Source organism: Acartia tonsa, chromosome 7 (genome assembly GCF_053477335.1).
Source record: "Acartia tonsa isolate MP-2025a chromosome 7, ASM5347733v1, whole genome shotgun sequence".
Classification (NCBI taxonomy): domain Eukaryota; kingdom Metazoa; phylum Arthropoda; class Copepoda; order Calanoida; family Acartiidae; genus Acartia; species Acartia tonsa.
In genome coordinates this window covers 50,481,921-50,498,431 of record NC_137266.1, presented here as the reverse complement: position 1 = coordinate 50,498,431, position 16,511 = coordinate 50,481,921, and the positions used below count along the sequence as shown (strand labels likewise).

The window sequence follows — 16,511 nt, the reverse complement described above, 5'->3', positions numbered from 1 at the left end:
ATTACACTAGTCCCCAAAGTTTTATAATTATTTTTTTTCTTATTAGTTGGCTAAATAACTTTGGGGACTTTTGATTGGTTGATTCATTAAGTTATGTGTTTAAATATTTCAACCACTAATCTTAATTTACAAAAGGGATAAGTTTAAGTATCGTCATTGGGGATGTACATCATTTTATCAACCATTGTCTTAACCCTTTATGTCTTTTTAAATCCCCCCATTGTATACTTGCAACAAAAGATACAATTGATTTAACAGCAATTTTTTTTATTAATCTATTCCTCTTCCCCTGAATATTAATGTACTAATGAGGTACAACAAGAATATTTGTGTCATACTTGAATAAATTTCAAGAATATTTACCTATATATTAATGAAATTTGCAGTACATATTTCAAGGGCAAAACGGTGCTTTCCCCCAAAGTGTTTGTCGAGCAGTGGAATACATCCCTTATTTTTTTAATAGATTTAAAATCAGGGGAGAGTATTTTAACCCCACTACTTAACCCCTGCAGGGAAGCCTAACCTGAAATAAATAATTAGAGTAAAACAATAGAGGGGGAAGGTGTTAAATAACTGTAAGTCCCCTCTTCTAGGGGATGTACATCAATTTATCTGCCATTGTCTTATTCCTGTAGATCCCTGGTATAGATATAGAAAAAGGTATATAGCAAATAGTTCAGAGTTTTTTTTCAGTTTGACTTGTTAAAATATTAGAAGTTGAAAAACATAGATATTTTAAGATTACATAGCTTATATTATAGTTTACTTTGTCCGTCAATCTATAGGCAATGCGTATTTATTTTAGTAATTTAGATGCTATACTAAAATAAAAATTAAAACATAATATGGTCCATTTTGCATTTTTAAGTTTGTGTCAATAATATTCTCGCTTTTAAATCATATCATATAAATTATTTTGTCTGTTTACATCTTTTTTTTTTTTTTTATTGTAATAAAATTAATTAAAAAGACCTTAAAAGACAATTAGGATAATTAGCTAAAGAGTAGCTTTGTGTCTGGAAAGTTTATCAATTCTGAGAATAGAGTTTAAACTTCTAGTCAAGGCTCGGCAGATGCTTTCTAAAACGATCATTGGAAAAAACGTTATATAATAAAAAAAAGTTACACATAGGAAGGCCACAGAATTTCGACTGATAATTTTGTTGACTGCACTAAAATTGTTAAACTGCTGCGGCTGCCTAACCCTTGATTAAGTTTTCAACTCTGAAATTAGTAATAGTTCTCTTGTCAGCTGTTATTCTGGATGAAGCTATTAAGCAATCAATGCTTTCTTGAAAATTCACAACAAAAATAGTACCCAAAATCAAACTGAATATTGTTATATTAATATTTTCCTACCAAATAAAAATTATCATTATGTTGATAAAATGTGCTTTTTTCTTCCATTTACAAATGTATCCTAATTGTAGATTACTTGGACAACATTTATTATTATACTTTGATTCCTATTCATCCTTGTTTGTTATAAAGCCTATATGTGTCTATTTCCTTTTTCTTATTGGATATTTTAAATTCTGACATGAGAAGTTTAAAACTTGTTCGACTTCTCTATTAATGGTTTGTTATCTAACAAAACTTTTATCTTTTAACTTTTCACATATAGACAACAGGGATCTAAAGGGATAAGACAACTGCTGATAAATTGATGTTTATCCCCAATGATGATACACAAAATAACGCTTGGACACTCAATTTATTAAATAAATCAAAATTCATTTAATGTGCCCAAAGTTTTTAAGCGAACGAATGAGGAAATGCTATTTTAAAATTTTGAGGACTAGTGTAATAAATAGCCCATTCTCCCCTCTCTCTGTGTATAGACAGTATGTGTTTAGATTTTCAAACAAATAGACAAAATGCTTTTTAGATAGAAATAATCTATAGACATACTCTCTAAATCAACCAATATAAGATCAGTGGAGGTGTATATCAGACATGCCATTGGTTGAAACATTTTACAGATTTTAGTATGTATGGGTATAGTTTTTATCATTTTGTTCGAACAGACAAAGAAAAAAAATTAATCTAATATTGTCCCCTCTCTCTGGCTTATTACGGATATAAAATATTTTTTACCAAAATTGTTCAAATTAATTTATACTCTATACTGAGCTTTTTTATTTGTGTAGGAAGCAAGGAGGTAGGAGACTTTGGGCTGTTAATAACACTAGACCCCAAAGTTTTTTTTGTTGGCTTCACAACTTTGGGGACTTTAGTAAATTTTAATTGGTTGATTTGTTAAGTTAAGTGTCCAAACATTTCATCCACTAATTGTAAATAACAGAAGGGATAATTTTGTGTATGATCATTGGGGATGTACATCAGTTCCTCAGCCATTGTCTTATCCCTTTAGATCCCTGGTAAGAAGTCACCTTGACCTTAAATTTTGATGCAATTCTAAATCAAATTTGTAGATCTGGCATAAATTCTAAGAATTTGTTTAGATAACATTCCTTTACATGCAATACTTTCATCTAACATGTCAAGATATTTTATCTAATCAGAAATACTCTATCCAATGATGAAAAGTACTATTAAATTATGGAGCAAAAAGATTAAGTTTTGCTTTTAAAGAAAAATATTATGTTGTTATAGGTTATTGATATTTTTCTATATCAAAAACAATGCTAGGGATTGGGCAAATATTCTACAATAATTTTGCACTGTGAGAATTAAACCATATAAAAACTTAAAAATATAAAAGCAGAAATAACTTTAATAATTTTAAATCATCTGAGAACATTCAGATTTATTTTCTTTGCAAAGTTTTCAATCACTTCTTTCCCTGCCTGCAACAAAGTAACTTGTTGTTAGGTCGAAGCATACTTTTCCTTGTAAAAATTAATGAGGAAATTCTGAATTATTTTTGTTTTGTATTTCCTTGCAGGGATCTAAATAAGACAATGGCCTATAAATTGATGAACATCCCCAATGATGATGCACACAATTAAACCTTCTAAAGATTAAAATTATTGGTTGATACGTTTTGAGACTCAAACAAAAGAACCAAACAAAAAAATTCACTAAAAACATCAAAGTTGTTAAGTCAACAAAAAAGAAACGTTATTATTAAGACTAGTGTAATAAACAGTCCATTGTCCCCTTCCTCCCTGGGTTAAAGTATACTTTTCCTTGTAAAAATTAATGAGGAAATTGTGAATTATGTTTGTTATGTATATCCTTGCAAGGATCTAAATAAGACAATAGCCTATAAATTGATGTACATCCCCAATGATGATTCACACAATTAAACCTTCTAAAGATTAAAATTATTGGTTGAAACGTTTTGATACTCAACCAAAGGAACCAAACAAAAAAAAATTACTAAAGACATCAAAGTTGTTAAGTCAACGAAAAAGAAAACGTTATTATTAAGACTAGTGTAATAAACAGTCCAATGTCCCCTTCCTCCCTGGGTTAAAGTATACCTTTCCTTGTAAAAATTAATGAGGAAATTGTGATTTATTTTTATGTATTTCCTTGTGTAACACAACATCTGCGTTTTATCATTGTTTTTTTGTGAAAGCTAGAATATAATTCAAATTTCATTAATATTTAGCATAGAAAAACAAACTTATACCTTTTCAAAAACATGTATGATATATCAATAAGATAAACTAAATTCTATGAGGCAAAAAATAGAATTCAAGGACGGTTATCTAACACAGTCAATGAAATTTAATCACATAACAAAACTGGTTTTCAAGTTGTCCAAAAATTGGCATATGAAAATTTCAAACAATAAAAGTTCAAAATCAGAATTTGACAAAATAAGATTTAAAAATTTAGAGTAAAAGCATTTTTGATATTTAAGAAACCAAATAGGTTTTGTTCATTTGATGGAAAATTGAACCAAACGGAGGATTTTTAGAAATTATGTATTTTGTAATGTGATTTTTATTGGTTTGTTCAGTAATGTTAATGTTGTAACTGTTCATAACTCATTGTACTTTCAAAAACAAAAAAATCTTCAAGCAGTTCAAATATGTGTCTTTTATCACAGAAGCAATTTTTCATGAAGCAAAATATGCATTCATTGTAGAGAGAGAGGGTACAATGGGCAGTTTATTACACAAGTCTCGAAAATTTTATAATAACGTTTTCTTATTCGTTGGATTAACAACCTTGGGGACTAATAATGTATTTTGATTGTTTAGTTTATCAAGTTGAGTGTCCAAATGTTTAAACCACTAATTACAATCTTCAGAAGAGATTATTTTGTGTATTAACATTGGGGATATAGATAAATTGATCGGCCATTGTCTTATCCCTGTAGATTATGCATTCATTGTTTCTATAATTACCTACAGATGACATACATTATGCATAAGGAAAAAGATTTACATTTTTTAGAACTGCAAAGGAAAAAAATTTTAAAGCATTGTTGTTCTTGTGTTAACTAAAGTCAAATCATTTGGAAGATTTTTATAGTGCAAGAAAAAATTACGTCAAACTGGCCTACCATTGGTCAATTTTAATGTATACTGGCCTGCTATTGGTATTTTAGTCCATGTTTTGACCTATCATTGGTAATTTGTATTGTATGACGTAATTTTTTTATAGGCACTAAAAGAGCTTTCTAATTAGAATGGGACAAGGAAATTATAGTCATTACATATTTATTTTATAGTGCTCATTTAGTTTAACTTCAACCATCTTATCAAATAATTCTCCACAGATTCGATTCAATGAGGCTATTGACTTTATATATTCAGTTTAATAAAATTTCAATGGATTTTAAAAATATTTTACAGTGCACCATAAGTATCCAAAGAGAGAAGGGACAATTGGCTGTTTATTATACTAGACCCCAAAGATTTATAATAATGTTTTTTTATTCGTTGGCTTAACAATTTGGGACTTTAATGAATTTTGGTTAGTTCATTAAGTTGAGTGTTCAAACGTTTCAACCACTAAATTTAATCTACAGACGGGATAATTTTGTATATCCTCATGTGGGATGTACATCTATCTATCGGCCATTGTCTTATTCCTTTAGATCCCTGATAAGTATCAGAATAAAAATTGCATTTTTTTTACAGTGTGCCTTCAGTGTCCAAACTATAATTACTTTAGCTTTCTGTGACACATTAGAACAGCTATGTGTCTCAATTTAGATAAATTTGCAATTAGCCCCCCCCCCCCCCACACTCCATTGTGACGTACGTACAAAGGGGGACGAAAAAGAAAGAATTATCCTTAACCTAGGTCATGTAGGATGTCAGGGAAGGAGGGGGGAGGCGGTTTATTACACTAGTCCCTCAAGTTTTATTATAATATTTTCTTTTTCATTGGCTTAACAACTTTGAGGACTTTAGTTAATTTTGATTGGTTGATTCATTAAGTTGAGTATTCTGACGTTTCAACTAATAATTGTATTATACAGAAGGAGAAATATTGTGCATTATCATTGGGGATGTGCATCAATTTATCGGCCATTGTCTTATCCCTTTTCTCTGGTAAGATGAACACAATTAGACATATGAATATTTTAACCTACTTAGGTAATTGTATATGTGTCTAGGTTTAAAAAAAGTTAACATTTGTAATATTTCTTTCAACCCTTTAACGTCATTCTTTTCCATATCACTTCGAAACCGATAGATACCCGGTTTCTGAAAACTTATTTATAGCATTGTATAATATCTAGTTTTCTACGAATATAAAAAATACACAAATTAAGCCCGTGAATTCGGCATCTCGGGGCTAAAAAACTGGTTTTAATCTTATAATTATACATTTTTATATCCGCGGAAAGATGTTTATGATACGATGCGATAAATAACTATAGTATTGTTATTTGATTTTAACGACGCTGTTAGGATGATTAACATCCTTGTTGTTAACTCAGATTTGTTGAAAGATATAGGAGGTCAAACACAGTGTTTTTATCTGGGATCTAAAGGGATAAGACAATGGCCGATAAATTGATGTACATCCCCAATCATGATACACAAGATTTACCCTTCTGTAGATTCCATTTAGTGGTTGAACTAAATGGATGCTCATTCAAAATGAATTAACAAATCAAAATTTACTAAAGTCCCCGAAGTTGCTAGGCTAATGCATAAGAAAACGTCATTATAAAACTTTGGGGACTAGTGTAATAAACATACCATTGTCCCCTCTCTCTCCCTCTGAGGCCAATCACAGTTTTTTACACTCTGTTTTCTAGTTCAACGTATATTGGATTACAAGAATGAAAACATCCATAGAAAAAACTGTTTTAAAAATTTTAAATAAACAGTTTTATTTCTAGAGTAAAACCGCTTATATTAGCTGTTTAAATGTTTTGAAATTGCTTAAATTTAGGATATTTATATTAGACAATTAAAAGAAATAAGTGAATGTTTCTTTAAACTCGAAATTCTTGAAAGTAGAAAAAAAACTATAAGAATTTAAACAAGAAAGGAGACAGTAACAAATTCTAAACCTAAACTTCTTAAAATAAAAAGAAAAAGCAGATGTGTGTGTGTGTGTGTATGCATGTGTGTGTGAGTGTGTGTGTGAGTGCAGGGAGGAAGGGAACATTGGGCTGTTTATTACACTAGTCCCTAAAGTTTTATAATAATGTTTTCTTATTCTTATCAACTTTGGGGACTTATATTCAATTTTGATTGGTTGGTTCATAATGTTGAATGTCCAAACGTTTCAACCATTAATCTTAATCTACAGAAGGGGAAATTTTGTAAATCATAATCGGGGATGTGCATCAACTTATTGTTTATTGTCTTATCCCTTTAGATTTCTGGTGTTTAAGTGAGTTATAAAAGAATGTAAAGTGTAAAAGGTGATAAACTAGAATTGCAGAATGCAATGGAAAACAATTCAGGGATATAAAGAGAAAACTGATAAGACAATGACGGATACATTGATGTACAATGCCAATGATAATACACAATATTACCTATTCTGTAGATTTTAATTATTGTTTGAAAAGTTTTAACTCTCATCTTATTCAATCAAGAAACAGCCCAATTTCCACTCCATATACCTGAAAAAAATTTGGTGTGTTAAAAACAAACACGATTATATAAAATTAATATTTTACAAAAATAAGTGTCAAACATTGAAGTTGTATACAAAAATAAATGTAATAAGTATAGATGTAAAACCCAGACATCTACCTGGCCCCTGTCTACTACCTGACCTTTTTCGTCTGCAAGCAAATAGCTTGCAGCGTTTTGGCTGTGTTGATAGTTACGATGCTGTCTGTTGATATTTAAAGACCAAATTGAAAGTCGTCACTGGGTCCACGGGTTGGAACATACAGTTATTTAACCCCTTCCCCCTCTATTGTTTTACTCTTATTGAATTACTAAAAGATCTTATTAATTTTCTAGTTAGAGCAGCAGGCCGAACAAAACGAACTAGCCGAATCTATCCTGATAGAAGTGTCCAAGTCGTCACTACCTAAATGGGTTGAGAAACTGAAGCGGACATACGGGTATTTCAAGTCCAGCGAATGTAAATGCATCATATTTGAGGTAATTCCTATTTTCCAGTATGGCATCGAAACTGATTAATATCCGCTGGATTAGAACTGGTTCTCAGCTCTACTGAAAATCATGTATAACATCGCCTAGACTAACAATTTTCCACGAATATTAAAATCAAAATCATAAAATTAATACCACTTTTGGTAGCCTGGGCCTTTGGCTGGTCCGGTCTATCAAAACTGTTTTAATCTTATAATCTTATATTATGAATTTCGCGGAAAGATGTCTATAATACGATGCGATAAATAACTATTTTAAAAAGTATATTAATATTCATTATTAGCGCAGATATAACAAGCTAACAACAGTTAGGATGATAAACTTTAATATTTATTTCCTTTTATTTAAAATTTTCAGTAGTTTTGTGCACACTTAGTATGTCTCTATGTTTATAAAATCATTTAATAAACAAGAATTAAAAGATAATTCATGGACGTTCGGTCAGGTTCTTTCTAAGAGTATGTTCTTTTTTTAACAGAAAGAAACTTAAAAACAAACTGTATGCATGATTTTAAAACTTATTACTTAAGAATTCAGTGTTTAAATATTTTTACACAGATGACGACCTTTAAAATTCAAGAATTTTTGTATTTTTACTAAATAATCAATGGATTTCTAAAAGTAAAGTTTGGAAAGCATTTTTAATTAACTTTATTAGGATTTACAAAATAATTTTTTTAGCATTTAAGGCTTCCAGGACAATCGCTGGATAGACAAACATTGGAGTGGACAAACACAGGAGTATCTAAAATATTAAGTTAATTAAGTATTTCCATAGTTAGGTTAGGTTAAGATATGAATTTAAGAATTAGCCCTAAAAAAGTCTATAAGATGGTTTGAAATAGGTGAGGTTAGGCTTATTGTCCACCTTGACGTTTGTCACTCCTGCATTTGTTCTAGGACTCATTTATGATTATTCCAAATAATTAAAATAAATATATTTATGTTTGTTTGATATAAGTAAAGCTTTTGATACCTATTGTAATTTCAGGGTCCATATAAACAGTTTAAAGGAGTTGGTAAGAATACAGGACCTATCACTGTTGTACTATATGATACTAATTATTTGTTCAGGGTCCATATAAACAGTTTAAGGGAGTGGGTAAGAATACTGGACCTATAACTGTTGTACTATATGATACTAATTATTTGTTTAGGGTCCATATAAACAGTTTAAAGGAGTTGGTAAGAATACAGGACCTATCACTGTTGTACTATATGATACTAATTATTTGTTCAGGGTCCATATAAACAGTTTAAAGGAGTTGGTAAGAATACAGGACCTATCACTGTTGTACTATATGATACTAATTATTTGTTCAGGGTCCATATAAACAGTTTAAAGGAGTTGGTAAGAATACAGGACCTATCACTATTGTACTATATAATACTAATTATTTGTTTAGGGTCCATATAAACAGTTTAAAGGAGTTGGTAAGAATACAAGACCTATCACTATTGTACTATATAATACTAATTATTTGTTTAGGGTCCATATAAACAGTTTAAGGGAGTGGGTAAGAATAAAGGACCTATCACTATTGTACTATATAATACTAATTATTTGTTTAGGGTCCATATAAACAGTTTAAAGGAGTTGGTAAGAATACAGGACCTTTAACTGTCGTACTATATGATACCTATTGTAATTTAGGGTCCATATAAACAGTTTAAGGGAGTGGGCAAGAATACAAGACCTATAACTGTTGTACTGTATGATACTAATTATTTGTTTAGGGTCCATATAAACAGTTTAAGGAAGTGGGTAAGAATACAGGACCTATAACTGTTGTACTATATGATAATAATTATTTATTTAGGGTCCATATAAACAGTTTAAGGAAGTGGGTAAGAATACAGGACCTATAACTGTTGTACTATATGATATTAATTATTTATTTAGGGTCCATATAAACAGTTTAAGGGAGTGGGTAAGAATACAGGACCTATCACTATTGTACTATATGATACTAATTATTTGTTTAGGGTCCATATAAACAGTTTAAGGGAGTGGGTAAGAATACAGGACCTATCACTATTGTACTATATGATACTAATTATTTGTTTAGGGTCCATATAAACAGTTTAAGGGAGTGAGTAAGAATACAGGACCTATAACTGTTGTACTATATGATACTAATTATTTGTTTAGGGTCCATATAAACAGTTTAGGGGAGTGGGTAAGAATACAGAGCTGGATCTTTAAATCATTTAGAGGTGTGCTGAACCGGGGCGATTCATTTCAGCGCACCATCAGATTATTAATACCAGTCTTTAAATCGAATTGGCATGGGCGATTTAGCGCGGCCAGTGGCGCGGTACCAGCGCGCCAATGGTACTCAACTAGTGGCATTGCTGCGCTAAATCGGGGTGAATCATATTTAATAAATAAATATTTTTTAAAAATTAGTTTAATATTTTATTGCAAAACTATCGTGAAAACATTTTTATAGTTATTTTTAAAATAAAATTATATATTGTTTTATATACAATACTGTACTGACCCAGCTTAAGTTATGAAATTGTACCAGCACGTATGGATATGTTATTGAGTGTCGCCAGCGATCTAGCAACACCGCGCCGAAAATCTTTTTAAAGATCCATGTAGCTGTGGCGCACCATCAGTGCACCTCCGGTTCACCTCTGAATCGCCCCGATTCAGCGCACCATCAAAACGATTTAAAGATCCAGCTCAGGACCTATTACTGTTGTACTATATGATACTAATTATTTGTTTAGGGTCCATATAAACAGTTTAAGGGAGTGGGTAAGAATACAGGACCTATAACAGTTGTGCTGTATGATATTAATTATTTATTTAGGGTCCATATAAACAGTTTAAGGGAGTGGGTAAGAATACAGGACCTATCACTATTGTACTATATAATACTAATTATTTGTTTAGGGTCCATATAAACAGTTTAAGGGAGTGGGTAAGAATAAAGGACCTATCACTATTGTACTATATAATACTAATTATTTGTTTAGGGTCCATATAAACAGTTTAAAGGAGTTGGTAAGAATACAGGACCTTTAACTGTCGTACTATATGATACCTATTGTAATTTAGGGTCCATATAAACAGTTTAAGGGAGTGGGCAAGAATACAAGACCTATAACTGTTGTACTGTATGATACTAATTATTTGTTTAGGGTCCATATAAACAGTTTAAGGAAGTGGGTAAGAATACAGGACCTATAACTGTTGTACTATATGATAATAATTATTTATTTAGGGTCCATATAAACAGTTTAAGGAAGTGGGTAAGAATACAGGACCTATAACTGTTGTACTATATGATATTAATTATTTATTTAGGGTCCATATAAACAGTTTAAGGGAGTGGGTAAGAATACAGGACCTATCACTATTGTACTATATGATACTAATTATTTGTTTAGGGTCCATATAAACAGTTTAAGGGAGTGGGTAAGAATACAGGACCTATAACTGTCGTGCTGTATGATATTAATTATTTATTTAGGGTCCATATAAACAGTTTAAGGGAGTGAGTAAGAATACAGGACCTATAACTGTTGTACTATATGATACTAATTATTTGTTTAGGGTCCATATAAACAGTTTAGGGGAGTGGGTAAGAATACAGAGCTGGATCTTTAAATCGTTTAGAGGTGTGCTGAACCGGGGCGATTCATTTCAGCGCACCATCAGATTATTAATACCAGTCTTTAAATGGAATTGGCATGGGCGATTTAGCGCGGCCAGTGGCGCGGTACCAGCGCGCCAATGGTACTCAACTAGTGGCATTGCTGCGCTAAATCGGGGTGAATCATATTTAATAAATAAATATTTTTTAAAAATTAGTTTAATATTTTATTGCAAAACTATCGTGAAAACATTTTTATAGTTATTTTTAAAATAAAATTATATATTGTTTTATATACAATACTGTACTGACCCAGCTTAAGTTATGAAATTGTACCAGCACGTATGGATATGTTATTGAGTGTCGCCAGCGATCTAGCAACACCGCGCCGAAAATCTTTTTAAAGATCCATGTAGCTGTGGCGCACCATCAGTGCACCTTCGGTTCACCTCTGAATCGCCCCGATTCAGCGCACCATCAAAACGATTTAAAGATCCAGCTCAGGACCTATTACTGTTGTACTATATGATACTAATTATTTGTTTAGGGTCCATATAAACAGTTTAAGGGAGTGGGTAAGAATACAGGACCTATAACAGTTGTGCTGTATGATATTAATTATTTATTTAGGGTCCATATAAACAGTTTAAGGGAGTGGGTAAGAATACAGGACCTATAACTGTTGTGCTGTATGAAGATCCTCAGGATGGAATTCCAAAAATTCATGTCAGGTTACTATAATCATATTTTATTGTTTTATCATTTGATCAATTATCAGAAAGAGAGGGGACAGTGGGCTGTTTATAACACTAGTACTCAATGTTTTATAATTACGTTTTCATATTTGTTGTCTTAACAACTTTGTGTACTTTTAATTCATTTTGATTGGTAGCTTTATAAAGTAGAGTGTCATAACGTTTCAACCACTAATTGTAATCTACAGAAGGAATGTTTGTGTATTAGCAATTGAGATATACATATTGTATATATATATATATATCTATTAACCGGCCATAGTCATACACAAACCAAAAAAAGGATCTTAATCAATCTTAACTTTTATATGTTGTACCATTTTTTTAAAGAATATGTTTATTGTTAGATCTCGAAAGTACATGGCATGGATTGCGGAACAAGCTTTGAAAGTTCATATGCATGTTGACAAGGTATTTAATATCAAGGAGGCAGCGGATATTGGGATGTTTATTACACTAGTCCACAAAGTCTTATAAGAACGTTTTCTTATTAGTGTGTATAACAACTTTGGGGACTATCATCGAATTTGTTTTGTTTGGGTCATGTAGTTCATTGTCCAAACGTTTCAATTAATAACTGTAATCTACATAAGGGGTAATTTTTGTATCATAATTGGAGATGTAATTCTGTTGGTAAAAATGCTTAACATTTTCTAGGGAAGGCAAATCCAATTTGATCAGTGGAGAATTTGTCATGTGGCCGAATTTGGAATTGAGGCGTACAAAACTCCGCCCACCCCAGCGCCAGAGCGGAAACCGGCGGCTCCGCCTACAACAAACAACAATTCAGACCCAAAGGCAAAGCGCAAGGCGCGTGACAGCTCGGTGCCTAAGCCTAAAACTAGGCGCGATTCTGAACCATCTCCTTGCCCAGGTAAGTCTAGATTTTAATTAGTGGTTGAAATGTTTGAATACTCAAATTAATGCACAACCAATCAATTGTTGAGCTAATGCGAAAATGTTATTATAAAACTTTGGGGACTAGAATAATAAACAGCCCATTGTCCTCTGTCTCTCTGATTTTACTTTAGTTCTGGTTATATTACGCATAGTTTAGCCCCAAAAAGTTAGGGTACTGGAGGTAAATACCCAGCAGGGTTTAAGTGTACCCCACCTATCCTAATTTCATGTTTTCAATAAGAGGTATAAAATAACATTAAGATGAGTTGTAGTTTGCAATCAATTTATTTTATATTCAGGACCTGGGTTTGGTGAGACAACAGCTACAGACAAGGAGAACATGGAGCCAGATGATAACAACAATGAAGAAGAAGATAAGGATAAATCAGAAGAAATGGAGGATGGCTCCCAGAAACAGTACACCAGGTCAGGCAAAACAAAAATCCGCAAGAGACGGCCGCCCAAGCCAAAACCACCACCACCGGAATATGTCTACAATTGTGGCCACTGCGGAGAGGGCTACAACAGTATGCTTGAGTTTGACTATCATAAAAAGAAATGTGTTCCCGATGAAGATTTTGGACAATATTCTGAATATATGAAGGAAAATGCAAAGGCGGCTGAGTCTGCAAAGATGGAGGTTGATGAGAACACAAAAGAAAAGTCAGACGATAAAAATGAAAAGACAGAAAAACCTGCACATAAGCCCAAGATGGATAAACCATTTGAAAGGCCTAGTGATATAAATCCAAGCATATTCAACTTTTTAACAGGTAATAATATTTTTACTCCTAAAAAATTATTTTTTTATGGGTAGACTGTTGTAAATCTTATAAGTAAGTTTAGCTGTATCATAATATTAGCTACTAGCGGATATTCCCCTACAAGCCTCAAGGTTCCCTTATGGTAAAAGTGGGGGGGGGGGGGATAAAATCAATCCTACAATCACACTTTCAATTGTAGTTTTAAAAAGAAAGGTTTGGAAGGAAAAACCAGCCAACAGGACTTTAAAAATATTATTTGGTATCCTACCTCGTAATAGCTATAATTCTTTCCAGGACCTATACAATGCTACACTGTAAATGAGAACCATATTGGTTCAGCAGTTAGCAAGATCCTTCAGTATAGACAGACAAATAGAGATTTTATTACTTATAAAAACTATAAACTTTCTTATTTGTTATTTATCTTATCATCAATTTTAGGAATGTCATCAGCACCAGTAAAAAAATCCGCAAATGAAGCAGCATACACTTGCAAAGGATGCTCAGGAATATATTTTTCTTTACATATTTTCTTTCTTGATTTTAATATTGTATCAATGTATAGAGGGAGGGGACTTTGGGATGTTTATTATACTTGTACCTAAAGTTTTCTAACAATGTTTTCTTATTCGTTTGCTCAAAAACTTTAGGACTTTAATTGAATTCTTATTGGTTGTTTTAATAAGGTGTGTTTCCAAATTGTTCAACCACTAATTGTAATCTACAGAAGGGGTCATTTTGTGTATAACCATTTGGACATCAATTCATCAGCCATTGTCTTATTCCTTTAGATCCATTTAAATATCAAATTTAAAAAAAAACTTTTAGAAATTTTTTTTTTAATGAAAAATATATGAACCAGGAGGTTTCAACACATTGAAAGAGTATAGCAACCATAAGACTACATGTGCAGGTGCCAGTCCTCCTACCTCAAACACAACCAGTCCTATCACTGTCCAAGAGGAGACAAAGACAGAAGTTAAAACTAGTCCACAGATAGCCCCAAAACAGGCAGTAATAACTACTCCTTTAGAAACTCCCCAAAATAGTCCTATTTTGCCTCAAAAGAATGTTGCCAGTAGTCCCATTATTGCTCAGAAAAATGAAACACTAAGTAGTCCAATGGTAACACCAATTAACAGTCCTATATTTACTCCAAAGCAGGAATCTAATAGTATACCAAAATCTACTGTAAATATAGCACCTGATAAAGAAGTAAAAACTGCCCATACAGAAGATACAAAGGTTCCTCATGTTAAGGAAGTTTCTACTACCAAAGCATCTGTGAATGAAAAGAATGTAGCAGATACAATTCTAACTAAACAAGCAGACTTAGATGAAAATGAAATTTACAAAGCTTTTGAGACAAATGGTTATCACACAGAAGAAACCAAAATCAAAGAAGATGAAAAACAAAATGAAACTAAAGTTTCTGGATCTGATGCTCCAAAAAAGAAGGTTAAAAAGGTGACTAATAAGGTAACAAAAAACACCAAAACCCAAACAACAACAGCTAAGAAAGTTAATCTTGAAAAAGAAATCATTATGGATTCAATGAATAATGATGAAATTATTAAGATTAGTGATGCCAAGCATAAATCAAAGGCTGAGAAAGAAATGGATGTCTCAGCTGATATGGAAAATATAAACAAGAAAACTCATATCCAAATGGGCAGCTTAAAAGATAATTTACCATCAGCTGCAACTGTTGAAGAAAAGAATAATTCATTTACAAGTAGTGTTCAGGCAGAGTCTCAGAAAAACTCAGGTTTGTTTTGTATCATCTTAATTGGAATATTATTGCTTCTAACAGCCCTTATGCCTATATTTGAAGACTTATTGATCTCGTTGTGTTTATTACTTCATGGGCCTTATGTTCATCAACCTGTTACTTTAGATTGGGCTTAATAATAGTTGCAAGGATAACTATTTAAAAATTTTACAGAATTCCAAACAAGTTTCAAAATCTAAAACCTTGATAATTGGAAATGAAAAATATCAGCAAATTAAAAGAAGTAGAATCCTTATTCTTTGGACATTTACCTCTGTATAGAGGGAGAAAAAGTATGACATGTTGTTGAACATAAATCCTTGATTGCTATAAATATTGATTAGTTTAATACTAAGCACTCCATATTAGCAAACTATCTTTATCACTACTTTTGCTTTTTGTCTTTGTCAACATTCTTTATGATATTTATGATGATTATGATAGTTTTTAAATATAAATTAAAAAACACAAATCAGATTAGTCTTTCAATGATACAGAGTTTAGGCCACAATTAACTTGTTTCATGTGAGGTTGCAACTAACCTTCAACATTCTGGCTGCATGAAGACAGTCTAAAAACTAAAAGAATTCTAGTGGTGAGTGAGTGAGAGATAAAAATACATAAGATTTGATCCACCTAAAGAAAAATATACTAATTTTTCCAAAAAAGATATAATCTTCAAAACCTAAAAGAAATGTTTGAAAGAAAGATATTTTTTTATATTTTTGTTTATTATTTTAACTTCTTTCTGGCTGCAAACATTTCCTGATGACATAACCTGCTCTAAGACTTTTGACAATTAACCCAAAATACACTTTTCTTTTTTACACAATATCTTTGCTATCTTAAATGATAGGACATGATACAATATATGGACATTTTCACACTAATTTTTTTAAGAATTAAATTTTGTTAGTGGTTGAAAATGTCTTGTTCTGGTGTACTTCTGCTTTCTACAGCTCCACTCCTACCACATTTAATAATATTAAAAGAGATTAGTTTACTTTCAGCAGGATTTATATGGTAATTTTCTTATTTGCTTTAAAAAAAATCTTATGCATGATAATTAGACTGTATCTGTAGATACATAAAATTTATATAATTTTAGCATGAAATCTTAATACAAAAAATCTCCTAAATAAAAATATGACATTGAGTTTAAGTTAAGTTTTACATATATCTCTTCAAAT

At 31.5% G+C, this 16,511-nt stretch overlaps 1 protein-coding gene across 2 annotated transcripts in view; it reads left to right on the top strand.

The window, feature by feature from the left end:
* Positions 1-16,511, top strand: part of LOC145323939 (uncharacterized) — a 39,189-nt gene that overhangs the window by 14,446 nt on the left and 8,232 nt on the right. For both annotated transcript variants that reach the window (XM_080166552.1, XM_080166551.1), the window contains exons 3-9: positions 7,368-7,511; positions 11,762-11,862; positions 12,234-12,297; positions 12,544-12,760; positions 13,086-13,559; positions 13,992-14,059; positions 14,415-15,318. In XM_080166552.1, the coding sequence (XP_080022678.1) occupies positions 7,368-7,511; positions 11,762-11,862; positions 12,234-12,297; positions 12,544-12,760; positions 13,086-13,559; positions 13,992-14,059; positions 14,415-15,318 (1,972 nt within the window). The remainder of the gene's footprint in view (positions 1-7,367; positions 7,512-11,761; positions 11,863-12,233; positions 12,298-12,543; positions 12,761-13,085; positions 13,560-13,991; positions 14,060-14,414; positions 15,319-16,511) is intronic.